General features: G+C 43.9%; 1 protein-coding gene across 2 annotated transcripts in view; it reads left to right on the top strand.

Annotated features, from left to right (window-relative positions):
- Positions 1-27,485, top strand: part of ACVR1 (activin A receptor type 1) — a 67,973-nt gene that overhangs the window by 21,164 nt on the left and 19,324 nt on the right. For both annotated transcript variants that reach the window (XM_055812131.1, XM_055812130.1), the window contains exons 2-4: positions 13,247-13,320; positions 22,049-22,315; positions 22,826-23,043. In XM_055812131.1, coding sequence (XP_055668106.1) covers positions 13,247-13,320; positions 22,049-22,315; positions 22,826-23,043 — 559 coding nt within the window. The remainder of the gene's footprint in view (positions 1-13,246; positions 13,321-22,048; positions 22,316-22,825; positions 23,044-27,485) is intronic.

The following is a 27,485-nucleotide window of genomic DNA, read 5'->3' as shown; positions in this document are numbered from 1 at the left end:
ACAGTTTCCGTAGGGGTAGTATATTCACTGCTTTAACTTGTACATTCTCATCTCAGAGGCAAATAGCTTTATGCCAAATAACATCCTGACATTGGGGGGGGGGGGGTGGTGGTGGAAAGTGGTGTGGTCACCTGCTGTGTATGAGCAAGAGCTGTCTTTTCTTGTGTTCTTTTCGGAATGATCTCTTACTCCATCACTTCCCATTAGTGAGGAAGTCTATTATACTAACAGTCATGGCTGGATCCTCTATGTGGAGGAAATTACCAGTGGATGTATGTCATAAACTCACTGTAATTGTATGGCTTTTCTCTGTGATCATAGATGGGTTGCTCTTAGGCAGTCCTTCATTCAGAGATCCAAAGCTAGACTTGTCTGTAAAGAGAGTTTTAGCTTGCATTTTACTTCACGTTTGCAGCTAGGAGTATGTGTGAGGTCAGCCACGGTAATTTAGCTGTTAAATAGTAATTTGATTGATTTGTTTTGGCATCTGTAACAGCAATTAAAACAGAAGTCTGGCTAAATATGTGGAACAGTTTCTGAACATATACAAGTAAGGTCAAGTTTGGCAAGGTCGTGGTGAGATGCATGAATCTCAAAGCTTACAGCTAAATAGGTGGAAAGGGAACACTTAGAACAGCTCTGGACAGAAGTGTCAAAATTGTATATATTTGGAATAAATTTGACATAGGGAGAGGTGACAAGATGGCTGGTCATTAGGCTGAGGGTTGCATAGTATGACAATGATGAACGTTGGTTGTGACTATGAAAGAAAGGGTAGTTCCATTACCAGGAGGGACACAGATGTTTTTCTGTGAGATCAAGATAGACGCAGCCAAAACGGCAACTAAGGAATGTCAGGACAGAGTAGTTTGGAAAGAAAGATCCGAAGCTGTTTTAGCATACAGGTTTGACTGTTAGCTGGGTTAGTGCTGGCATGTGAGGCTGCAACAGGTAACGTGTGAGTGGAATGGGGACCTGTGGTGGAGGTTGCAGGGTGTTATAAAGGAAGCTTCAGGTGAGAAAGGAAGACAGCCTGTAGGATGCATTGAGGGAGCTAGGGCGGAGCAAGGGGAAAGGATCATGGTGGAGGGTAAGAACAGAGGGTAAAGCTGTGGCATGAACAGCAGCATAAATAACTTTAAGGTTAATGTCATCAGTGTGTGGGGAGCAGAAATATCATTGGAGAGTTCTAGGATGGAGAAAAACCCCAACTGTTCTTTACTAGTTCCTTAATCTCAGTTTTGGATTACATTCATTTGGATTACATTCACTTTAGCGGTGACTGACCTTCCAGTGTTAGGCTTCTAGATTTAATGAGGTTCTGCATGCCTCTGCGCCGTAGCATCCAACGTACGTAATGTCAGTGGAAGAAGAAAGGTTGCAGACCACCGTGCCTGTAATATAACTTGGGTTTGTCTGTACTTTGTATTTAACAACAGAATAATAGGGTTCTGGCTTGTCCAAACAGGCAATACTAAATTGTAGGACAATATTGTTAAAAGTCTGTGGTGGTATAATATAATCTCTGAAGAATTTTACTTTCTCGTGCAGCAGGGTGTTTCCTTCTTTTCTGGATTGCTAATTGCATTCAGCTTTTTGGACTCCAAAGTAGTAGTTAATGAAAGGATCTGATGAGATGAAAGGCTGTGCAGCAACACGTGCCTATGAAGTGTTAGGAACTCCCGTTCTCAGTCTGATTGTTCTAAAAATATTTTGTTAATTTGTATTTGGCTTCCTTTGCCTTGCTGACGTTTGGGAGGGAGCAGTTAAGCTTTAAGCGGCATACAAAACAAATGCAGGACTTTATCACATCCCTTAACCTTTCCCAATTTGTAGCAACCCATCGCTCTTGAACAATGCTGTTCTAATCCCAGCGTAAGCCGTGAGCAATGAGCTGGAGGTGCAGAGCTCTCCCGGAGCCCCGTCACTGCTCCGTGGCCCTCGCTGCCCGTGGGGCCCTGTGGAGTGGTGCTGTGCCGGGGTGCTGGCGGTGCCGTCCGTGGTGCTGTGCCGGGGTGGTGCGGCTTTATTTTGATGAACAGCTGTGTGTTTGCTCTGTCATGCTGGAGTTATATTATTCTGCCAACGCAATGAAATGGATGGAGAAAAAAAAAAAGTTAATTTTTATCAAAATACCACGAGTTGCATTCTGGTTAGGATACTTGAACTAAGGGACGTAAGTACTGTATTCTTGTGGTAAGGACCCTTTGGAAATAATTGTAGAGATGCAGATTTCCCCAGGCTGGCAAAATCCTGCTGGGATTATTGATTTGCAAATGCGGGTCCTGGCTGCTGGTGAAATCCCCACACAGCCCAGGGTCACCAAAGAGTCCTGCGGCAGTGAGGGAGCTCCCAGCAGCTCCCTCCATTCACTCAGAGTTTGGCTCTGAATAATCCTGCCTGATAACATCAGCGGCTGAAAATAAAAAGCATTTGCACCTCTGAAGGTCCCTGCGTATGGAAAACACAGAACCAGACTGTAGTGAGAGGCTGCGTAATTAATACTTTTTTTATCTTTCAGCAGGGCTTGCCTGAGAGAGAGATGGTCTTTAAATGCTGTTCACATATGATAATCAGACCCTAGCTTCTCTACTAAGAGAAAAACCAAAACCAAACCAAACCCACAGAAACACCCCATGGCAAAGAAATAAGGATTTAAAATTGTTGTAAAGAAAAAAGAGGGGGGAAACTAGAAAAAAATACAGGTTTGGTTTTTTTTTTTTGAGGAAAAATTAGGGCTTTTGTTGGCGAGACTGAAGCTGAGAACTTGTTTTCAGAAATGTTTGTTCTGTGTTGGCTGAAGTGTTCTGGAAGAAACTTTCAACAGGCAATCTGTAATACTTAGTTAATAAAAAGGTTGTTTAAAATTCCTAATCTGAGATTAATAATCATTGATCTCATTTAGACTGTAATTTCAACTGTCAGGTTTTCGTTGAGATTATAGTGCAGTTCTCTGGAAGAGTTAAACCAAGCTGTCGGACAGGGCCGTGTGTGGATATCCACCATCGCAGTAGTGTACACAACCGCCACGCAGCCTCCGACTTCTGCAGGGCTTGACGTAGGTGCAACGGTTCCGAGACCTGGTTTCAGTCCAACGTGATGATGTAAGGTGTTTGACTATCTGGTAAAATTGCAGTGCGGGGAGATTTTCTGTCATCCTGTCTTGCAGGTCACCTTCTGAAACTTTCCCGAGGTAGGGGGGTTTAGGTTTTCAAGGGCAAAATATTATTTGGGGATGTGCTGGTAGTTTCTCTTTACGTGGTCTCACAAAACCAGCAAGGCCCAGCCTGCTGACCTAAGCCTGCATCGGGAGGGGGAGCTGCAATTGCTTGAAGAAAGGAAAGTGAAAGCGAGTAATAAAAATAAGAGCTTTGTTTTAGATTGAAAACAAAAAAAAAAATCCTAGAGGAATGTTCTGATGAAAAGATTTCTTTACTTGGCAGATTATTAGGATTTTGCTTTAAAAAGTGTATTTTACTTGGAGAGCTAAGAGGGTGATTGTTACAAACTTGCCGTCTGTCTTGCTAATTCTCTTGTGGGGACTGACTTTTCACTGTGATTTTTTTTAATTTGTTTCTTTGGGGGCTGTGGGGAGGGATTTTTTTTGTGGTGTGGGTTTGGGTTGTTTGTTTTTTAATCAACCTAAGATTTTGCTGCCACTGAAGCAATGCTTGTCTGTGCTAGCACAGGCAATGTTGCACTGCTGGGCTGAGCCTTGCATGTTTAGTCACAGTGAAAACTAAAGAGTGTGTGGTCTGATCAGTGGCCTGATCCAGCTTACACCATGTCCCTGTGATCACTGCAGCCAAGAGGAGGAGCAAGACCCTGCGTAAAGTGATGGCAATGACCTGAGGACACAGTTGGACAGCCAGTTTTGGCACTGCTGTGTCTTAGATGGCGTACAGTTTCACAACCAGTTTGGACCAAATAAAACGTGACTCTCGTTCTGTGTCAGACTACATGCCCTTTCTGTGCAGATGTGATTTAAGCTGTGTTTCTGCCCATACTTCTTGTTTTCCTCACCTGTCAAGATGGACGCACTGGGGATGTGATACAAGCGGTGTTTGATAGGCAGTTTTGAAACGCATGCAAGCTCTGAAAGTGTATTCCTCCCCAAATTTCTTCATCACATACTGCACAGATAAAATCTTTAATAAATTACATTGCTAGCTGGATGAAAGCAGGCCAAGTCTCAAAGAGGCAGAATTTGAGTAGGTTAAAAGTAGCTGTTATTGTGTGCATTTTGGGGTTGTGTGGTTATTTTCTTTTTCCTAAAGAATGCAGAAACAGCTTTTACAGGCCATTTCTGATAATTTGTCAGTTGAAAATACTTGTGTTTGGGTCTTATTCACAGTTGGTGGATAAATCCAGGTTTTCTGTTTAGATTAGAGGGAGTTTATATCTTGATTGGAAGTTCTGCACTGAGATCTGACAGCAGATGCTGGCTTCTGAGAGAGAACAATTCCAGGGGGAAAAGTACTGTGTCCTGCAGCAGGATTTGATAGGGGTATTTTCCTTGTCTCTTACACCCAAGGCCCCAGCACAAATTAAGTCTCCAGATGTTAATGCAAATTGTCTCCACCTTGTGTGGGCATTTGGAATGGCCTTAGCAGAGTGAGTGGTATGAAGATTGTCTACAACTTTGAATTGTTTCTTATAGGCAAAATGTCTAAGAAACTTAATGTTGCAGCTGTGCAGTGGAGCCTTTTCCATGGCAATTACAGAATGCAGTGCTCCTCTCTGGTAACAACTGTCTGTACGGCATGTAATAATACCTGTGTAGCAATAAAATGTATGTAGTATAATAAAATAACATCTTTGGTTTTATGTGAAAGTTGTGAGAAGCCACACAGTAATTCATGTATATCTGACAGTGTCTCGAGCTGATACCTACTCGATGCCTCAGGCACATACATTGTAGGCTGAAGCTACTGTGTGCTTGACTGTTCACTTGACTGTCTCATGAAACTGCTTACAAATTCTGTTAATTTGCCCATATAAACAAAACCATGTGTAGCTGATTTTTTGCACATGTGGAATTGAATACTTAACTTTCAAGATGCTCACAGTGATGACACGATCAGTGAACCATATGTAGTAACTTGGTGAATGAGCATTTTTAAGGGATGTTGCTGTGGGCAGGCTCTGCAGAGGAAAACTGTTCCATGGTTCCGTGCTAATCCTTGATAGCTGCCCGTTTCCTCGTGCCCAGTCTGACCCTGCCCTGGTGCACTTGAGGCTGTTCCCTCTAGTCCTGTCGCTTGTTACCTGGGAGCAGAGCCCGACCCCCCTGGCTGCAGCCCCCTTCCAGGGAGCTGTAGGGAGCGATCAGGGCCCCCCTGAGCCCCCTCCTCTCCAGGCTGAACCCCCCCAGCTTCCCCAGCCGCCCCCCATCAGGCTCGTGCCCCTGCCCGGGTCCGGCCACGCTCCAGCACCTCAATGTCCTTCTCATAGTGAGGGGCCCAAAACTGGACCCAGGGTTCAAGGTGCAGCCTCACAGGGAGATGATCACTGCCCTGATCCTGCTGGCCACGATGTTTCTGACACAGGCCAGGATGCCATTGGCCTTCTTGGCCACCCGGGCACGCTGCCAGCTCACATTCAGCTGGCTGTTGACCAAGACCCCCAGGCCCCTTCTCCCCAGGCAGCTTTCCAGCCGCTCTCCCCCAGCCTGCAGCGCTGCAGGGGGCTGCTGTGACCCAAGGGCAGGACCCAGCACTGAGCCTCGTTGAACCTCACACAACTGGCCTTGGCCCACATACAAGGTTGAGTCTACCTGCTCACCAGCTGACCTGCATGGGGAAGCTGGTGTTATTTTTGGTCTCTTCTGTGCCTCGTGCATCCTGGGCCTTCAGCTGGTCTGCTTGTTCTCCGGGGATTGCCCCTGTTGTGGGCACAGGAGAGCCTGCCTACCCTTCCATTACAGGAGGGGCTCTATGTGTGACTCATGCCTTCCCCATCCCACTTGGGAAGGAGTTGGTGCTGCTTCTGGATCACTTCTTTGCATAGGTAAGATTTTTTTTTTTTTTTCTCTCCTGGAGAAGTGGCTGTGTTGTCCCGCTGCTTAAGGTTAACTCAGAAAGTTTAGAACGGTCTGGTTATTTTGTGCAAGGTATACTTTGTATATGTTAAGCTGACAAGTTTAGGCTGTAATCAGAGAAGTACACAGCCATTCTTTGAGCAAGGGCAGTCTGGCACAGTTACGCTTTGAAGAAACAGTTAATAAGGATACTTTGAGGATGTTTCATATGCATTGCCAGCTTGGCAAGAAGGCTGAAGATCCATGTATCCTTAACTGAACTACTCTCATTATAATACTAAAAATCACACTCCTAGGTCAAAAAGACCCTTGCCCAGGTGAAGACCCCTCCCTGAGCATGCGTAATAGTAAAAATAGTTGTGTAACCATATTATAATAATATGTAAATTACTAACCGCTCATTGTAAAGAGGATAGATACTAACTCTGCAGTTTTTGTGTATAAATTTATTGTGGGAAGTCCCATCTGGTGGGCTTGCTTTGGGGAATATCACCTAGGCTCAAGCTTTGTGCAAACCTGAAATAAATAATGTCTTATTGTGTAAGTGTGTGAAAACTGACTTACTGCATACTGCGCCATGGTTCTGCTTTTCAAATAACACCTCTGTGCCATTGTGTGTCTGTCCTCCCACCCTGACACTGTGACTGTTCCTTATTTGTTGCCCCATGCTATGCCTTTTCTGCACTTGGTGTATCAGCTGGAGCCTTTGGGTGACACCATAGGCAATAAATGGATTGTTACTTGCATATGCCAGGATGGAGACCAAACAGGATTTTATTTCTACAAGTAACGCTGTGCATTGTTACTTTTTCTTTTTTTTTTTTCTTTGGGTTATTTTTTTTCTCCTAAGAACCTAGGGAGTGGCTCTTCATGAGTGTATTCAGAGTTATTAACTTCATAAGGAGTAACTTTCATAATATTTTACATTGTATAGGTTGTTTTCCTCCTGGTGTTCAGCAGTATTGTGATTTTGCTTTGTATATGAGGACTAGAGGAGAACCATTATCTTGCACACTTCACTCTCTCTGCTTTTGTGGTCATTTGAATCTGAGACATTCAGCCTTTCAAGGTGGCAATCTTTTGCAAATTTTCTTGAGCTAAAGTGTATTGATGTGTGCCTTGTGTGCTTGCAGGTGGATGCCAAATGGAGTTTGTGGCTGGCTTCCATCTTGCTGAATTCTGGCAACAAATTCTAGCCTTTAAGAAAAGAATACCCAAGGCTGCCATCCTCTGACGTTAGGAATGCCTTTGTGTGTGCTGTTCTAAGATTGTTAGTTTGTGTGAGTTTCAATTAAAAAAAAGAGCTGTGAATTATTGCTTTTAAATGCACAACTTTACAAGTAAAGACACAGCTGTTGATGAATTTAGTTTGTGTGTGGCTATTGTGGATGGCAGAATTACAATCCAGTATTATGGATGTTTTCTTTTGATACAAATCTGGTGAGGTACATGCAAAATATGTACAGCCCTTGGGCTTTTGGCGGGTTGCCACCATGACTGTCAGTGATAGTGTGGGTGCTTCTGATCTCATCAAAAAAAGTCTGAACTCCTCTAATGGTTCGTGTTCCCATGTCTGTGTCATATTGAGATGAAATGTAATCTTAAATTTCTTCACTAATTGGGCGTGCTCTTTTGTCTGGCGCAGTCTTTGCTCTGTATCAGGGTGGTGGCAAGAGACTAAATGCAATTTCCCAACAGCCTATACTGGTGTGGTGTGGTGTTTCATGTCTTCTTAACTCCTGGTTCTTCTCTCCCCTGCGGCTTGCTGCAGCAGTGATCTTGACAGGCCTGGGTATGGATCCCAGATTTCCCTTGCCCCTGTGTTGCTGTCAGGCCATAAAGGAATGATTTGGCAGGAGACAGATGGTTTTCTTAGGAAGAAAAGAGAAAGCAACTTATACATTCTGTAAAAGTGGAAAAGGTATTGGGGTTTTCAGGATAAATCCTTTAAAGTGTTGGGACTTTATGAACACAAACTGTAAGAATTCTATCAGGTTTTTTATCTAAAACAATTTGTTGTGCATCTGTATGTTAAGTTGGGTATCCTGATCAAGTATTATATCTGCCATATGATATGCTTATTATTGTTCATTTAGGCTTCTGAAAACAGTTTGATTCCTTCTTTGGAATCCAGAGCTGTCTTCAGCATATACTAGCCAGCTCTGAAGCTAGGTTCACTTTGTTTTCTGCACTTCACAGCAGATCTGTTTGAAATTTGTTAGCTGCCGCTTTAGAGGAGACTTTTGCATTGTGACTATAGCAAGTTTCAGGTTTTCTAGTTATATGCTTTTGTAGGAAAAAGCTAAAACCCAGTGATCTTCTTTTCAGTGTACATGAATGAAATTCACAGAGGCTGTATCCTGCTTCCAGCTCTGCAGAATCCAGGTCTGCACCCTTCCTCCGTAGGGAGGGTGGGATGGAGCGCTCGCATCCTGGGTGCCTGTGTTCTGATTGCCCTCCAGTAGCTACCGCAGTGGTCGTAGCACTGCTACAGGGCACCTTGAAGAGCTGCAGCCAAATAGTAGTAAAGATATACATGTCTAGAAAGGAGAATAAATTTTATGCTTTTTTTTGTTGGCTACTTTCTAATTTCCCTTTTTTTTTTTTTTTTTTTTTTATCTGGAATAAATCCCAGTCCTCCCCTTTGGAAAATGTTTGTGAATTCAAACACCAGATGCTAACTGGGTATCTTATGGATCTTTAGACCCATAGCAACTTGCTAGGGAGTTATATTAAAGAGTGCTTTGTTCTTTACATTAAAATGTATATTTTCTTTCTAAACAAATAGTGAGTGGAAGAGACGTGCTTGCTGGTGTTGCTAGAGCCAGTTTTTGGTTCTTATGTATGTGTATTATTAATTGCTTTTTTAAAAAAAGTCATTTTTTTTAAGCAATGCAGACAGGACTTTTAAACTTATCCTCTGCAGTGTCTGCAGTTTGCTACTGGGATAACCTGAAAGTGAAATAGAGCAAAAGCCTGGCCGCAGCATTGCATGTGGCTTTCGTGTCTTCACTTAAGGGTACGGTGGGAATGCAGATGACTGTTAAAACCAGAGCACCATTTTGGAGCTGTGGCATCCCGGCACCTGCGGCAGCCCTGAGCGGGGCTGGTGCCTGGCGGGACCCTGGAGAGGGGCTTCCCAGCCCCACGTCCCGCAGCCGCCTTGTGAGCAGCATGCTCTCCAGGCTTATTTTTAACTGCTGATTTAACAGGCGCGCAGCAGATACAGCATACCCTGAGCAAAATGGCAACCAGCAAGGGATTGTGACACTTCTTCCAAGGCTCTGGCAGGAGTTCAGCTGTCTAAACAGTGTTCAGCCAGCGCTGGGTAACAGCAAGGGCAGAGAGCAGACTTTGCCTGATCCCACCTGAAATGTTCTCTTCTCTTGTCTGAGAGCAGGGATTAAGGACTTGACATGGTTTTAGTATAGTGAAGAGTTATATTTTGTCATCTCTAATTTTTAGAGTGGATGCACTTGCTCTCAAATAATTTTTGAAGGAAAACAAATATTTTGCAAATACCAGAGGCTCCTTCCCAGCTCCTCGCCTCCTCCGGTCTCTCAACCCCAGCAAACCCAGTTGAGGTGGTGTAACTGGGCTGTGCCATGCTGAGGGCTGTGTGGGCGGCTTGCCAAAAGCCCGAGAGCTGTATCGCATCTGCACATACACAGCACAGGATTTTAATTGGTGATAAGTAGGTGCAGGGTGGGGTTTTTTATAGGCTGTTGTAAATATTCACATCCCTACTCGGCAAAAGCAGACAAAATATTCTTTGAGGCTTTTGGGAAAATGAATGTCTACAGGAACAAAGTTTCATAGAAGCAGGATTTAAATTCATAGCATTTGCCGCCTTTTTGTCGGAGAGGACCATGCATGCAGTGAAACGCATGAAGTCTGTTAATAGTCTGGTTTTGTTGTTTGCATTTATAATAGCAACAGTCTATTCATAAATGTTACCCTACCACAGAAGCTTGCACAAATACTTGCTTGCTAACGTGGGACTGAATACAGGTCATGCAGCAGGCCTTTCTGTAGGCACTGGGCAAGCCGTTTCTGGCCCGTGGGACCAGGATCCAGGCCGGAGCAGCCTCTGACCCAGCTCCCGCTGGCGCTTGCGGGCTGCGTCACCGCAGGTGCCTTCGCTTTGGTGTGCACATCTCCCTGGCAGCTGTGAAGCAGGGGAAGGATGCCAGCCTTTTTTTGTGTTAGGCACTTAAATGCATTTAACAAAAAAATTGGTGTAATTTCAGGTGCTTTACTCAATGAAGTCATCCTTGGGTTTTGTTGAAGAGGAGCTCTGAACAGCGTTTTGGAAGAAGGATCAGGAATGACTGTTACGGTGGTTTTGTGGCTTTTTTCCTTACTTGATCCCTTTGGTGAGGACTGGTAAAAATCCTCGTACCTGGTCTGTCTCAGCTCATGCTGGCTTTGACCTGACATGCAGATGTGGGCTGGAGATGTGAAAGCATGTAGAATTAGAGGATGGGGACCCGATTTTAGTACCCCAAGTGTGTTACAGTTCCCCTTCTTGAGGTGGTAAGTAGGCACTGTGGGCCAGCTCCCATGGGAGGTTGTTTGCCTCTCAGGGGGCTGCAGTTTGGATTACTGTCCTCTTCCTCCCACTGAGAAATACAGGGCAGATGTGTGTGTCTAAATATATTTATTTAAATTTTTTTGTGTGTGAATTGAAGTAGGTTTAGGAGAAAACAAATAGGTACATGCAGCTTACAGGAAGCAAGACAACAGTACAGAAACCAGGAAGGCTCTGCATCTTCAATTCCTCTGCTCTAGCTAGCTCGCATGTCGTGTGTGCGGCTGCCTTTCCTGGCAGGACTGACCTCCTTGCAGGTTCCTCCTGCTCTCCCTCCTTCAGCCACGCTTAACAGGAGGAAGGGCTGAAACGGCCGAGGGTGGGGGGACTTGCAGGTGGTGGATGGCTGGGAGGAGGGAGGGAGCCCCAGTGAGGGGTGGTCTCCCAGCTGACCAGCGGTGTGATGGTTCCCCACCAGCAGAAAAGAATCCTGTTGCTTTTTAATTGTGCGTGGAGGACACAGCCACGAATTACAGATCTGTAGAAAAACAGGCGACTGCTCGGCATGTCAGCAGCATGCTGCTGTTTAATGCCTTAACCCACTCTGTCTTGTTAAATTAATTTTTTCTCTCTTGTAAGGCCCTTGTCCCTTGCGCTCGATGTCCCCGCTGTCTGAAGGGCTCCCTGGGTGGACCGGCCGGTCCCTGCCAGGCTCACCCCAAGCGCTCCCCCTGCTCCCCCCTGCCCAGCTGCCTCCAGGGCGGCTGCTGGCCCAGCTCCTCCGCGGCTGCAGGCCGGCATCATTAAAATCAAAGTTTTCTGCCTCTGCTCTTTGAACCATTGATGTGTTGAAAGAAAGAGGGCATGTCTCATGAGCCACCTTTGTCTAGACTTGCAGAGAGTTATCCGGGTGTAATACCGAGGAAAATGCTGGTGTAAGCTGTTCAGCCAAAGAAAGTGCGTGTGGTGGCTGAGTGGCTGAGGAGGAGGATGGTACCGCTCTCATGCCCTGCACGCACCCCCCTTTGGAGCAACAGATCCATTTGAGCTGATCTGGAGCATTAGGCAACTAATCATTCCCTGGGATAGCTTGCTTCTGCTTTGAACTTCCTGTATCGGATTGCTCAATGATCGTGCTATGTATAACTTCATTTCATCATGTTTCCAGTATAATTGTTGAAAGTTAAATATTGGCATGCGTTAAGAGTGGATTGATGTGTATTAAGAATGAGGAAGGCAAAGCTACTTGGTGAGTGGATGTTTGAAAGTAAGAGTTTCATTCCTGGAGACTAAGTGGTGGGCGCTATCTGATCCTTTCTGTAAGGATGACAGCTCTGAATAGTTGGGTTCAGAATCTTTTCATCATTTTAACTGATGATGAAGAACTACTGAAATGTTTCTCATGTTCTGCAAAACAAATCCGTGTCAGGAAATACAGAAGTAAATGGCTTGGCTTTCGTCACCAAGCACTTAAGCAGCCTGCTAATGATTTGAAGAGGCAGCAACAGAAAATACGTGAAAGAAAAATGGCAATATAAATTTTATTTTCAAGTTTCATCTGCTTCACTAAAATTAAATCTGAAAAACGAAGACAAATGCTTACATGTGAGAAGAATGATAATGACTCAGTACTTTAGTCAAGGAGAGTAATGTTGTTTTGAACATACTACTTGCTGCTGCTTTTGACTGAAATTTTATGGCTTGTGATTAGGCCAGAGAGTCTCTGTAGGAACCAAGTAGCACAGGACAGACGAGCCCTTCAGAGTCATCCAGCCCTACTTGTTGGGTTAAATCCCAATGAAGATTGATTGTAGTTAATCTATTCCTTGGTCATATTAATCACTTAAATGCAGAGTTTAAGAAACAGCAGAAAAGTTTCTTTTCAGAAGCATGTTAAACAAGAATTATTTCACAGTAAAGAGTGGAGCTCTTATTTTCTTGTAAAGACCAAGTACCCTGGAAAAGGTACACAAGAGAATTCACTCCTCTATTTACTCTTTTAGAGGGAGCATGTGCCTCTGCTGTGAGCCTGAGTTTTCACACAAGATGTCGTTGCCTGTCTTCAACAGCAGGGAAAGGAAGCTGGGCCAGTGAAAGGAAAACCCTTGGAAAAGCAGCTTAAACTGGGAAATTATTCTTCTGAGACTGGTGTCTCCCTTAAATACATCTTGTTCTTGCCATCTAGCAATGGTTTCTGCTGGTTAAAGAAAGTTATTCACGGTTTTCTGGCTGAGATCTTTTCTGTTTCCCCACAAAGCCCAAATAATACACAGGTTTACAGACATTTTCAGTTCACAATAATTTAACTTTTTAATACCTGGTTGGAAGAATGTATCTTCTATTTTACATGCCTGCTTGGTACTGAAGGGGTTCGTGTTTTCCTACTAGCATATACTACTTCTATACATGCACTGTAGTTGCAAGTGATGTTTCTATGACTCTTAAAAAAAAAAAGAAGTCATTTAAGAAATTGTAGTAAACTATGAATTTTATAAATGGAGGCGATGACTTGGGGAAACAAGACACATTAAAAAGGAGCCCTATCAACCTTGGTTGTCCTGCGTTTCATATAAGGAATTGATGAAAACCATTGCTAAACACTGATTTTGGGATGGTTACGCTTTAAGACATTAGTAAAAGCGTATTCAGTTCTCCTGTCTCTTCTCTTTCTGCAGCTCTGCAATGGTAGATGGAGTTATGATTCTTCCTGTGCTGATTGTGATGGCCTTTCCCTCCTCGAGTTGGCAAGGTGAGTGACGTGCATGGGGATGCGGTAGCTGTTGGCTGCTGGAGGAGCTGGGCTGGCATGGCGCTCAGCTGGTGGTGCCGCCTGGCACTGTGCCACAGCACCCTGCACGCTTCACAAGCTGACAGCATGGGCAGGTTCCTCTCAGGAATGAGATGCTGCTTTTCCATTTCAAGTTGCTTCAAAGGATATTCGTTGCCCATTTCTGTAGAAAATTTATAGGGTGTGCGATTGGCATAGGTCTTCCCAGGGCCTGGGGAGGGAAATGGGGAACCTCATTTCAATGGCAAAATTTTGAGCTATATAATGAGGAAATCTTTCTAGCCCATGGGCTGAGCTGCAGTTGTGTTGCTTGCATTCTTGAAAAGAAAGTCGTTTGTTTGGGTTTTTTCCTCTGGGAAGGCTCTTAGGAGTATTTACTATGGTGTTTGATAACTTTTCCATGATTACACCAGTAAAATCTTTGGATATGGAAAATGACGTTTTTGTAAGTAATTTACACTGTTGTGTGCACATAAAGGTTTTATGACATGTAGTCCGTTTAAGATTTGCCTCAGCAAAAATGGGAGAAGGGTATTCCCTTGGGCATTCCCTCTCCATGGTATTCCTGCCATGGAGAGGCAGGAATGGTTCATTTGAAGGTCTCCCAGATGTTTTGGTAGATGACCTTCTGAAAGATGCCTACTTGCTACTTCACAAACAGCCTTTTAAAAATGTTGAATAAAGGTTTTCTGTGAGTAACTTGGTTTTCTCAGTTTTAAGTGACTCGGGAGGTGTATCTAGTGTTTGTCATGGCATATCTATGCTCTCTTGTATTTACCTTGTGAAACCTTTCTGAACTAATCTGCTGAAATGCATTCATTTTTAAATGTTGATGCAGATGATAAAAGGCAGAGTATATTAAATGGACTTAGAATGGGTGGTGGAAGGTAACGATTAAAAATGCACTGAAGTCTAGTGGTTGACTTTATGTCTATGAACAGAAAATTGAGACAAAATTTTAAAAGGGAGGAAGGTTGGATGAATGTGGAAATACATTAAACTACTAGTGTTACTGATACAATATTATCTTGAAATAAGGTTTGGTAGTAGTAATCACCCTGTACCTTATTATCGCTCTTCAAGTGCAGCTGACTGCTTCTCAGAAACGTTCTTTCAGCTTTGAGCTGCTTGTTTTAAAAATCTTAAACCACCTGCCTTTCACATCCTTAACGCAAAGAGCAGTAGATGGAGAAGAGGAACACCTGGGAAAGGTGCATGTTGAAGTCTGAAGCTCTGGCTTGTTTATCTCATTCAATATGCGGAATCAGACACTTTCACTGCTGGTGTAGCGCAACCTATAGAGCAGCAGCATCAACCCACCCTGCCCTTCCAAAGTACCCTGCAGGGGTTCAGATCTTACCTATTTGACCTGACTCCGGGTAAAAAAAAAAGACAGTAGGTTCTAGGGCTTAAGGATTATCTCTTTGTTAAAAAGATGCCAATAAATGATCAGAAAGAGAAGAGTTGCCAAATCCATGCCAGGATGTTTTCTTTCTTTTCCTGGCCATCTGGGATGCTAAGATTGGAGGTGCAGGATGGTTCCTCATCTGGGACCAGGTGTGCTGCTGGAAGGGGCTTTGGACAGGGTTTGTGTGTGGGTGGGAGTGTGTGAGCTGTGCAGGGAGGGAGATGTGCAGATGTTGTGCCCTTGCTATCTGTCCACCTGTGGCAACTGGACATCCCCAAAGGATGTTTTCCTGTTCACACTGTGGAGCTGCCCTGCCCAGGGAGAGCTTGTCCAGTACTAATTTTTAAAGAACTCTGTGTTTGGGCCTGCATTTCTCTCCCATGGTATTAGAGCTCCTGTGAAAGACTTTGTAGAAGAGGCATGCCAATCTCGCTTTGCTTTTCTTGCTTTATTACTTCCCTTTTCCCCTCATACTTCCTATGATGAGTTTTCTTTTTCTGTGAGCAATTACTTGTCTAATGCACAGAAACAATACTGCTCTTCTCCCTTTTCATGTTTGCTAGCAGTAGTGCTGTTCAGTTTCCTTTGGAAATAGTTTCCTACTTCTGAGCTGGTTGTAGAGGAGTGTCTGGGGAGGCAGAAATACCTAGTGGACCTATCGGCAAATTTTCATTTATGTCTCTTCATCTAGTTTTTGGCTTCCTCGCCAATCAGGTCCGTAGTAGCAGTGGGAGAGCTCGCTGCTTTGTTCCTTCCGTGCCTGAGTGCTTGGTGCTCACGAGCCAGCAGCCTGCACTAGGGCTGAGGTGGTGAGCCCAGAAGTGCAGACCTCTGGAGACATTTTCAAGGGAGATCCTGTGAGGGATTGGAAGTTAATCCTCTGCCACCTGCCACTAGGCCATGGAGGTGGGTCTGTTGCACCCTGAGCAGCATGCTTTTCCATGTGCTTTTTCTGATTTTTTAGAAAGTTGATGTTTTGGGGGAGAACAGGTATTTTGTCTTCCCTTGGCACAAAGTAACAACAAAAAAAGTGCAAAGCTTTAAGACTTTCCCCCCCTGCCTTCCATGTATTTTATCACAGATCAGTCCATTTCCTTTCACTGGGATTTGGACCAGATTTGGGTTTTGTGTTTTAGGGTGGGGTTTTTTTTTGGGGGGGGGGATGTGTTTGCATTTTTGATGAGTGAAAAAAATGCCTGGACCTATCTTTGGGTAGTGTTCAGGGGCAGACTGACTATTTCTGCATTGCCACTAGGCTTCAAAAGATGAGATTAAACATGATTTTTTTTTTTAAAAAGAAAAAAAACCCACCACAACGCAACCCAAAAAACCAAACACTGTGTAGAATTTTAAGTGCAGAAACATGTCTCTTCCCTATTTGAGTGTCCTGAAAATCCTTTTATTCTAAAGGTTTATTGCAGTGCTTTACTACTTGTTTTACTTCTTTATTAGCCCTGTAAAGTGAGGAAAGAGGCTTTTTGTCATTTCCCAAGAAGCTAAACCCTGATGAAGGCAGAGTGTTTCCTAAATAATGTAATGCATATGCTTAGGACCGTGAGTTTTTTCACTTGCTAATAGCTGTGCAAAATGCAGTTTCCTGATACCCGTGGCTGTGTTAGGAGCATGAAATGCTGCTGATGCTTCTGCCCTCTCTGGTGATGGGGGAAGGTGCCCAGGCAGCGTGCTGCCGCGGCTTCCCTGCCAAAGGCAGCCTCATTCCTTTTGCAGGAATTGTCAGGCTGGAAAGGGTCCTGTGTTGCACCACGACCAGGAAGAGTTTGGGAGCTACTGAAACTCCAGAAACTACTGTCTGCCTGTGGGAAGCTGGCTCTGGGGACAGCCTAACCTGCTCTCCAGCAGCTGGGCTGGGGCAGGCTGCCCTTCTGCAGAGCTGGGCTCCTCTGCCTGGCCTTAGGGCTTTCTAACTGGCCATCAGCGCCCATAGCACTTGTGATTTTTCTGGTTTAGGGTTTTTCTGTAATACGGAGAACAATAATAAGGCTAAACAGTAGTTTCTTAGTGCTGGAAAATTCAAAGGCTTTTGTTAAATTGATAAATCCTATATAAAATTATTACAGACTGCCCAGGGATGTGGTTGAATCGCCATCCCTGGAGGTATTTAAAAGATGTGTAGATGTGGCACTTGGGGACGTGGTTTTGTCGTGGGCTTGGCAGTGTTAGGTTTGTGGTTGGATGCAATGATGTTGAGGGTCTTTTCCAACTTAAATGATTCTGTGATTATTATTATGGCTGTTATGTGGTTCTTGTTACTGAATGCATTGAGAAAGAAAAAATAAACCTGAATGGAGCAGTCATCTCTGCAAGTGTACTTCTGTTTCCCTGAAGTGGCTAAGAATCATAAAGGGAAACTAACTACCAAAAAAGCGCTGTCTAAAGAGATTTTAACTTTTTCAATTGTGCTTTCCTTCATCTTTAGTTCATTATGATATGAAGCCCTAGCAGACCCCACCTCTTCCCCCAGTCCTAGTCATTTAAAAGCAAAAAGAATATTGCTGCTTTTATTTATTTCGGCCTTTGAGCATGAAGTCCCTTTCATCCTACTAGAGATTTCAGCAGTTTTCTGAAGAAAGCTTTGCCTGTGAATGGTAACCTTTCTGGTTTGATTTCAAGGTTTTCCATTTGAAGGAGTGATCCCGCTCAGCAGGTGGTCGCACTCAAAGCCTAGCCACAAGCCTCTACAGGGGATAACAACCGTGGCACAGCTCTGAGCGGCCTCGGGTTGGGAAGCCGGATCCCAGTGGCTCTGACGGCAGGGATCGGCTGCGCGTGCCTGAGGTTAGCCGATGACTGCAGTGTCTGTGCATGTTCAGTATGTGACCATGGAGGCACGGCACCTTCCTGCTGCACAGCTGTGGGCTGGGCTGGAGGAGAGATCCCGGCAGATACCCTCTACCTGCTCATTTTGGGACTGAAGGTGTCACTCCTGTTTGCTTTGCCTCACTCTTTGATAAAGACGAATCAAGTAGATGGAGTAGTTCCACTTGAACTTATGCCATGATAAAATCATGTCTTGGTGGGTGAAGGACTAGTTTGTTTAAGGCTTGTTTACCTCTGTCTATCCTTGGTCACCTGGCTTTTTTTCCAGCTGCATACTAAGATAAGAGGTCTCGTGGTAGGTTATTCCTCTGAACACTTGCTCGCGTGCACGAGCTAAATACGTATTAAATCTGTGTAGTAAGATGTACTAGTCTTTACCTGCAAGGTGAAATTTAGTCCTGTGAGGAGCAGGGTGTTGGAATCTATGATCCTTATGGGTCCCTTCCAACCTGAGATATTCTGTGAAATTCTGAAAGGAAGAGTATGCAGTGGTGGGGCATTGCTGGAAGGAAATGATTTGTTGCTGTTAAAGCCGTTCTTTAAAAGGTACATGTAATATAATTAGATACCGTGTCTTTAGAAAGAAAACTGAGACTCTTGGTAGTACATGTTTTTACTCTTTTTATGCTTTTAAAAATTATTTAAATATTTGCTGACCACATTACATAGTTTACATAGGCATTTTTTTCAAGTCAAAGTTCACTGAAGGCCCTGTGTTGCTGCAGTGTCAATAAGAAAAGTTGGCCAAGTGCCTATTATACTAGGTGTTTTGATGGAAAACTTTGATGTTTCTTGTAAACATGAAAGGATCACTTCAAAGTTAAGATGTGTTACCAAAAATACACGTAGTGTATTTCACCTTGGAGAGAAGAAGTTTTGTATTTTCCCAAACAGTATAACAATGTTTACAGTCCAGGAATTGGGTATAAGATACAAAATAAAACTGCCTAGATTGGTTGTGTGAAACAAACTTCACATAGAAGTAAATAATTTGTCTTTGTTTGCATCTGTACCTTTCCATCATTGACTTTTGCAGGCTGGTGTCCTGGGGATTGAGGTGGGGATGGCCAGGGCTGTGTGCCTGGGCACCGCATGCAGCACCACATGCCCTCTGCAGCCACCAAGAGGGTTAGATGCTGCGCCTTCCCATTCCTCACTGAAACGTAGAGTGTCTTGCTTCTCGTTCTGTTGAAATACCTCAATAATTAGAGTAGGCGCTCTTAATTGTTGGCTTTCACAAAGTGAATAAGCAAACAAAATAAAGGAGCTTCAATTTTGATGCTTTCATAATAATGGGCTAATAAACTAGTTAATGAGAACTTAATGCAAATCTCTGTATCTGTGTGGTAAGTCATATTTTTTTTGTGTGTGTATGTATGCACAATATATATAGGCCAGAAACACAGCAATGAGTCTCAGTATTACAAAACAAAAATATATGCCATGAACGTGTTTAGGTAATGGAAGTATTTTTAAACTTGGCTCCGTGCCTGCGTGTGTTGCCAGACTGCTACATGCATAGTTGGCCTGACGGCGTTCCATGCCCGGAGCTGTTGTCAAGTAGGTACTTACCTCTGAGTGTGGGTTTGGGGGACTTGGTCTGCTTCAGCCATAACCTCTTGATCACAGCTGGCCTGTGGCATTTGCTGCTCACGTCTGTCCCACAGACTAGCTTGCACAGCCATGCTCAGGAGCGCTGTGGAGGCGTATCACCCAGTCCAGCTCTGCCTCTGCTGTGGCTTCGCTGTAGGCTGGCAAACTGTGCTTTTGGGGGAAATACGGCTATGGAGTACCCGGCCCTCCCCGGCTGGCTCGTTTGTGGCCTTCATGGGTACAGTGCAGTGCTTGGCTTGTGCGCGTTTGCTGAAGCATCGCCCCGTCTGTCTGCTCTCAGGCTTCAGACCTGCAGCTGTGTTATAGCTGGTGGCCTGCAGAGGTGGGAATGGAGGACACGGCTGGTGCTTTGGCTGGTTCTGCAGCCTGAATAAGCCTTGTGTGTACCAAGGAGCTGGAAAAACAACTAAGAATGGAGCAGCTGGGGCATAAGGGATAGTAACAGTCATGAAGGAGGGTATCTCCGTTTCCAGCCAGGGAGTTCCTCACCAGAGATGTTTCATTTTGTACAGCAGATAATCAATCTGTATTGGTCCATGGATACATCAGGATCTGCAGCAGTTTACATGTATGCAGTCAGGGTTACTCTGTCTTCATGCTCTATTAAAGGAATCCACAGCCTATGTGTCATGTCAGATCGCTCACCCTGCGTTCAGACTACAGCAGTCTTTTCAGAAGACAGGTAGCATGTTTGGAGTTGTAGTGTCCTAGTTCATTGCTTGTAAGGGATGTCAAGTTTGCTCTGCATGGGCTGATGAACTGCCCTGTGGCTGTGCAGTCGCTTCCTGGCCTTTTTGGGGGGGATTGCAGAGCTCCCCAAAGAGGTGGCATGTGAGCGGAGGTGGTTTTCTGCCAGAACTGCTCCTCTGGCTTGTGTGAGGTTTGCTCAGTCTTGAAGGGTCCATGAGTCAAGAGAAGAGGGGGGAGCGTTAGGCTGGGTCAGGCTGCATGCCAGATGAATTTTCCTTGTGGACTTAGTACCGCTGTCAGATGGTGGGTTGGCTGTCCTACTCTGTACAGCAGCTGTTTCTGCTGTTACTTAATAGCTGCAATGGCAGTCCCTGCAGCCTGCAAACCTCAGCTCTGTCCTCGCAGACAAGTGTTTGTCTGACAGCAGAAACATCTTGCTCACTGGGAGGTACTGAAATCCTTGCTGCCTGAGGGCTGTGTGGGGAAGGCTGTCCTTACCAAAGGTATGGAGCTTGTACTCTTTCAGGCAGGTCGTGACCATGGTCTGGGAGTTAAATCCCTTGATGGTCTCTGGCTTTGAATGCCTTCGGCAGTTCCAGCCAGACGAACCAAGATTAAGGGCTTGTGTGTTACAATACCAGTTGTGTTTTACTGCTGCTGTTGTGGGAGGAAGAAAAGGAACACAACTTTTATTATAGGAATGTTTGGCATGACTCTTTTTTTTTTAAAAAAAAAAAAGTTCCACAAAACTAGCAAAGTTATTACTTGGTATGTGTATGGCTGGGATTGTGTGTACCAGTACTGTGACAGACACTGTCCAGTTTCAGGATTCTTTCCTTAATTTAGTTTTTGTAAGCAGTTCAGAAATGGAAAATTGTGTTTGTGAATTTGTTCACTGTGGGAGGAGGAGGGGAGGAAAACAAAAGGGGGAAACAGTTACGTTCCCAATGGGCAGACTCTAATGATAGGCTTGAAAAAGGCCAACACATGGTATGTTCAGCTGCTGTTGTAGGAGCATCCACTGTATTTGTGGCTGGAAACTTCTCCTGTGTTAAAACTGAAAAAGAGAATGTAGGCATGATTTAAGTTGGCATAAATATGTGTATGTGTGTGCACAGGATGCATGTAACAGAGACCGGTGACTTATTCTGTCCTTCACAGCTGTGTCTCTTTTCTCAGCCATCTGTGAGTGCACATGGCTGTTTACTACCATGGGCACCTGTGTCTTCCAGGAAACTGAAGAGCTTCCAGTGTCCTCCATTAGCTAGTCAAGTGGCGTCCTCTCCTGTGGAGACCGGAGCGACCCTGTGCTGTGTGTTTAAAGGCATGTGCTCTTCCTGAAAGCGGCAGTGTGTGCGGTTCTGGGCGGAGTGTGGGGTTTTTCCCAGCTAGGGAATCTCTGGACACTTCATGAGGATGCTTAGTTTAGTTTCCTACTGTATATATTCTCTTAAAATTCTTACTTTTACTTAGCGAAAGCACCTGGAGTTGGAAGGTAGGGGGTGTACTTGCTGACAGTGTGTGTGGCTTCTCACTTTACCTTTTATCTCCAGTGGTTACTCAGACTTGCAAGGTACTTCTCAAAGGCTTGCCTTCCTGGGACAGTAGGTCCAGATGTACTTATCAAGCAAGCTAGTTAGACCTGCTAAATCCTGTGTAGCTGTGTCCGCTGCAAATTTAAATGGTGCTAATGCAATTTAGTTAGTCATTGCCAGAATGCTTGAGAATAACTATTTCCATATAGAAATATAATGTGGTTTAGCAGATCTGTTTAAATTTACTGTTTGTTAGGTTTTTTTCCTCCCTGCTGAGTGTCCCTGTAGAGGTGACGCCCCTGTGTTGTCTACCTGCAGTAGTGTATGTGCAAGAGGTGATGTAAAATGTCACTGAACTCTGGAAATTTGAGTACCTGGAGCGGGCAGATATGACTGGTATTTCTTTGATAGTGAAAGCTCATATCTTTGTCTTGCTAAAACGGCTAAATTAGTATCGTTAGCTCCTGCTTGGTGGTTCTTCAGCACTAACTGCAAGTATTATTTCTTCCCTTAAACAGAAGGCATATTGTCTAATGATTTAATTAGCTCTATATAACTGAAGCTATTGAGAGTATTTTTTTTCCTCAACTTTCCCCTTTTACAGATGATGAACTGAAGCTAAATATGGTCCACTATGAATGTGTGTGTGAAGGCATGTCCTGTGGGAATGGAGATCGTTGCCAAGGCCAGCAATGTTTTGCTTCCCTGAGCATTAACGATGGTGCTAAGGTTTACCAGAAAGGCTGTTTCCAAGTCTACGAACAAGGGAAAATGACATGCAAAACACCTCCGTCTCCTGACCAAGCTGTTGAGTGCTGCCAGGGATACCTGTGCAACATGAATATTACTGCACAGTTGCCTTCTTCTAAAGGTGAGAGGTTAATTAATAAGTAGTGCATGTTGAGAAAGGGAAGAGGGTTCGGCTTTCATCTGATGTGATGGAAGTGAGATGGCTTCAGTGGTAGCGAAAGTAAGGGTTTCATGAACGCAGTGAGGCCGTCTCTGCTCTGTTCCCCACCCTGGGGCCCGCTGGCACACATCTGATGTCCACAGGTTGAATGATCTGTATTGCTGGATGAATGATAGGGGTTACAGTGTGCAGTCAGGGTTGGGATTGAGTTACTGCCTGTGAGTGAATTGCTCAATCACTGTTCTGAAGGGGTGGGTTGTTCTGATAGCTCTGCAGGGAGTTGTTCCTGTAGCATCTTTTGTGTAAGCGCACACTCATAGCTCTGGCTGTCTCACAGCCTCTTTCAGACTAGGTGGCTGCCAAGTTAAATGTTTGTGTCAGTGCTACTCATTTTAAAGACTTTTGCTGGGAATTAAAAAAAAATTTTTTTTCTTCTGTTTTTTTTTCTCCCCTTTCCCCCTCCTCTCTCAGGGCAAACCTTTCAAGGAGAAGCTGCAGGTTACAGCATGGAAACACTAATCATTGTTATACTAGCCCCTGTGATAGTGTTGGTAGTTTTTTCTGCAGTAGCTGTGCTGATCATCCGGAGAATACAGAAGAACCATATGGAGAGGCTCAATTCTAGAGATGCAGAATATGGCACAATTGAGGGACTCATTGCATCAAATGTTGGAGACAGCACGTTGGCAGTAAGTAACCTGCACGCATGGTGAAAATTTGTGCGATCTTTCTTTGCTTCTGAACTCCCCTCTCGTACCCTCCAGGCATGGCCACATCAATAACAGGACCTGTGGCTGCCAGGGGATGCCACTTAGATTTAGGACTTTGGTGATCACGTTCCTGTGCTTGCAAAGTTGTAGTTTAAATGAAACTTAACCAAAAGATAGCTTTTGCAAGTATAGATCCTTTGACCTGGAGAATTGGTATAAACTGTAGTCAAACTGTTTATGTTCCTAGAAGCGATGTCTAAACAGCAACAAAGAGTATGCCTGATTGTTGGTAGCCTCAAAGTGATACAAAAGGTGTAAAAATGTACTACATCTTTTATAACAAAAGACAGCCTGGAAGGTTAGAAAAGATGTGATTGCCAGAGGAAGAAGAAAATACAGGTATCTTTTAACTTTTTAAAACTTGAAAAGTGACTCCCATGATCTTAGTAGAAGGGCTCTCAGATGACTAGAAAATCAGTGAAATGCTGTTGACAGAAGAGTGGTAGGAATTTTAAGGAATGAGAACTGCTTACTCAAACCTCGGTTTTTAAAATGTGTTCTTGTTTATGCAGTATCTGGAAAATAAAATTGTATGGGGAAGTGTTTCCTTTTTAAAGACTTAATGTATCTTACCCTTTCACTTGAGGCCAGAAAAAAGTGGTCCTAGCACATTCCCATACTTAATCGAAACTGAGTAAGTAAGGCTTCACAGGCACCTTGAGTGTTTGTTTCTGAAACTAGTGCAAGGAAGGGAAGTTTTCTCCTCCTTGCATTTCTAAGATAAAATCTCCTCAACATTAAGAGGTTCGAAAACGTTTTCCATTTAGGTGCTTTCACTGCAGCGTTGAAAAGTGGCTAAGAAAAAAGGTCCAAACCACAAATACCATGCTACTAAATACATTGACTGGGTATTTTCTTTCTGTGTTTTGGATTGTGTTTCTCTCTGTAGGAAAAATGGGTATTTTTTTAAGTGAGGGATACCTTTCGATACCTTCCTTAGAAAGCGTTGGTTATCACTGACCAGGGAAGCAGTTGTGGCTATGTCCAAAAAATACCCCAGAAAACGGCTGCATCTCCTCACCTGAAAGTTGACAACTGCTTTGCAGGCCCAGCTGTGGGAATTTATTAAAAGAAAGATTCGTGGGACTGCTCAGGAAGTGGAACTATTTTGGGGAGCTGGGAACTATTTCTTGCATCTCTTTGTTCTGACGCAGAGAAGTTTCTATAAAACACCGCTGTGAATAAGTGCTAGAAGAATCGTGTGGAAAACCTTTTCGTTCACAAGACAGTATGTCCTGACAAGTAAGTTTTCAGGGTTTGAGATGGCCAGTAAGGGATACCATTGGAGCAGGGAAGATCCTTTAAGGAACAATAGATTACAAGTAAATAATGAGACTCCTGGTCACCTGGATGCCCCAGTGTGCATTTTTGAAATGGCCTGTGTGGGGACCAAGTAAAGCAATGCTTCAGCCCGGAAGATGATCCTGGTTCTCTTAAGGGGAAGGGGGGGGGGGGGCGCGCATGTATGATGGAGACATGTAACTTGGCAAGGGGCAAGGAGAGGGAGAGGGTAGATAGGAATCAGTTTTTCACTTTCTGCAATGTAATAACAAGGGAAGGCATCGAAATTAGCAAGTAACAGCAAGGATAAAAATAAGGAAGGTGGTTCTTAACGTAGTGAATAATCGAACCACTGGAACTCCTTGCCCAGCAAATTTTCTAGATGCTACAAGTTTGTATGTATTCAAAGAGCAACAGGATGAGAAGGCTGTATGTTGTTAAGCACACTTAAAAAAAAAAACCCACACGGGTGTGCAAAAAACCCCCACAAAAACCCCTAACACACAGAAAAAAACCAACCAACCATCAAACTAGCTAAGGAAGTTCCAGAGCTGAATGTGCTTGGAGGCTGGGAGAGCATTAGAGGAAAGCATCATGTATGTTATCACACTTCTAGTATTCCAATACTCTCATACCCCAGTGCCCCTGTATACTTCCATATGTCTGATACTACTATATGTCTGCTACTCCACTGCATTTGTAATACCCTAATAAAGGGCACCGCTTTTGGGTGCGGTCAGGTGCAAGATACCAATCTAGAGGTACTTTAGAGTGGTCACTCTGGTAACAAGTTTTGGCTTCCTTGGTAAGAGGATGCAGAGGGAATTGCCTTCCTCTTAGTGCTTGAAATGTCAGAGCACTTCACATACATCAAGTATGAGTGCAAACTACAGCAGCTTTCTACTACAGCCCTGCTATTTTGCTTCAGCTTGACCCTATATAAACTATACTTGGTAATTTAATTTTTTTGAAGCGCCTTTGGCGCTCTTGAATTAGCCCACAAGGCTAGATTCTGTCTTTACTGTTCTAAAAAGCAGCCAGTTTTGATATGTTCACAGTGAACTAGGCATGTGTGTAACTAAGCACTGCTTGCCAGCTCATACCAGCTCTTATCTCTTATCAGTGCAAGACCATTTCCATTCCATTTGCAAACCTTTTGCACTTCAAGTCGTTTAATGTTACTTGGAAAGGGTGATAAAACCTGAGAAGAATAAATCAAAATTCTTTTAAAAAGAAATTTGAGAAGTTGCTAACTGTAAAAGCTTGGTCTAATGGAGCTGTTTTGTTCTCAGCTGTTAGACCTTCATAGCTGTATGATTGCAGTGCCTCTGGTGTGCCTCTTGAGTGTTGGTGATGAAAAAATAAATAAATTGATAGTTCCTTGTTTCTAAATGTTCATCTAAACAGTGAGTCTTTTTTAAATTCCAGATTTTTCTTCTCCATTGTGTGTTTTAAACTGCCGGTTCTGTTATGCATTAGATTAGTTTACATTTAGGATTAGTCTCCATAGTGTCGCAAATGCTTAAAGCCCTAAGCTTCCTAATGGGGAATGGAAAGAGCTGTGGCCTCTTCAAATCCTGTTTTTACAGTCGCTGCAGATAAGTTTGGGGGGGATTTGTCTCCGGTATAAGCAGGAAGGAAAATGAGCTCTCTCAGTTTGTATTAAAAAGCAAAACAGTAGTCTCCTGTTATTCTTAGATTATGTTTTTCTTGAGCACTCATTAAAAATTTGTTAGGAGAAATGAGATTTCACTGGATCTGGCTAAAGCTCGGTAGTGCAGTTTGCTGGAAATACTAGGAAGTTGATTGTGCTTATGCCTTTTTTTTTTTCTTTACAAAGGAAAAGAGGATAAAAAAAGTCCAGTAATACAGTTAACGCTTTGAACTAGTATGGAAGTCCTAGCCATAAAAGTCGCTGGGTATTAGCACTTTAAAAGGCTAATAGGATTTTAACATTCAATTAGAATCTCACTCATGTCTTTTTATAAGCTTACAGTTTAAAGTCTGGTGTCTGTGCACTAAAAATACCAGAAACTGGTAAAAAAATTTAAGAAAGACTTGTTATGAAAAGTTTTTGGAGTATCAATGTTGTATCTAGTGTAGGTGATACAGGTAAATCTCCTATTGCCTTGTTTATTTTAAAACTGTTTTCAGTTATTTGTAACTGTACCAAATCTGAATAGTTTGGACCAAAAGTTCCCATATGACTGTTGTCTACCACAGAATGTCTTTTTTTTTTTTTTTTTTTAAGGGACTGTTCATCCAGTGCCATTCAGCCACTTTAGGGAAAGAAGACTTAGAATAAGTAATTTGAGTGTTGTCTTTTTAAAGAAGTTCTGATTTGGGGCAGGGACCTGATATTTATCAGGGAAAGCCCTGTGGTGGCAGACATGCTTGTGGCCATTCTTCTCAGGGCTCTCCGTTTTGAGCCACTTCAAAAGCTTATGGTTTATAAGATCTGTTCCTGGATGTGTGAGTCCGTTCCCCTCCGGATGCCATGTGGTGCTCCCCACAGAGATGGGGCATGCTTCTTCCCCAGCCAGGGCACCTTTGGGGTGTTTCTGGATGCAGGGCCGAGGTGGAGCAGAGGAGGCTGGGCAGCGCCCAGGTGTCCTGGGAGCAGGCAGCGTTGGGGAGACTGTCATTGACAGTACAGGGCTGAGGGAGTAATGGCAGCAAGGGCAGGGATGGGAGCTGGGGTGGGAAACCAGCATGGTGTATATGGCAGGGGAGAACTGGAATGAATGCTGTAACCAGGGTGGAGGGAAGAGATGCAAATGGAATGGAGGAAAAGGACAGAAAACTGGATGGGGGCAGACTGAGCAAAGGAGAGCCTGTAGTTTGGGAGTAACAGTTCTCTATCTCAGCTTACTGTGTAATGCATGTGAAATAAACTGTAACCAAAGCGTCTCTCTCTCTCTCCTTACCTTCCTTGCTGAAGGTAGTGGGCTCCTGCAGCTAGCAGTTGTTGCCATGCTGCAGATGTATCTACAAATCCTAACCCAGCAGGTTACCTGCAATCACAGCAAAGTATTAAATGATTTTGTTTCTCCTCTCTGTGACTTACTAAATTAACTTCA

This window comes from Falco peregrinus, chromosome 8 (genome assembly GCF_023634155.1).
Source record: "Falco peregrinus isolate bFalPer1 chromosome 8, bFalPer1.pri, whole genome shotgun sequence".
Classification (NCBI taxonomy): domain Eukaryota; kingdom Metazoa; phylum Chordata; class Aves; order Falconiformes; family Falconidae; genus Falco; species Falco peregrinus.
The sequence above is the reverse complement of the archived record's forward strand: the minus strand, read 5'-3'. Positions and strand labels throughout refer to the sequence as shown.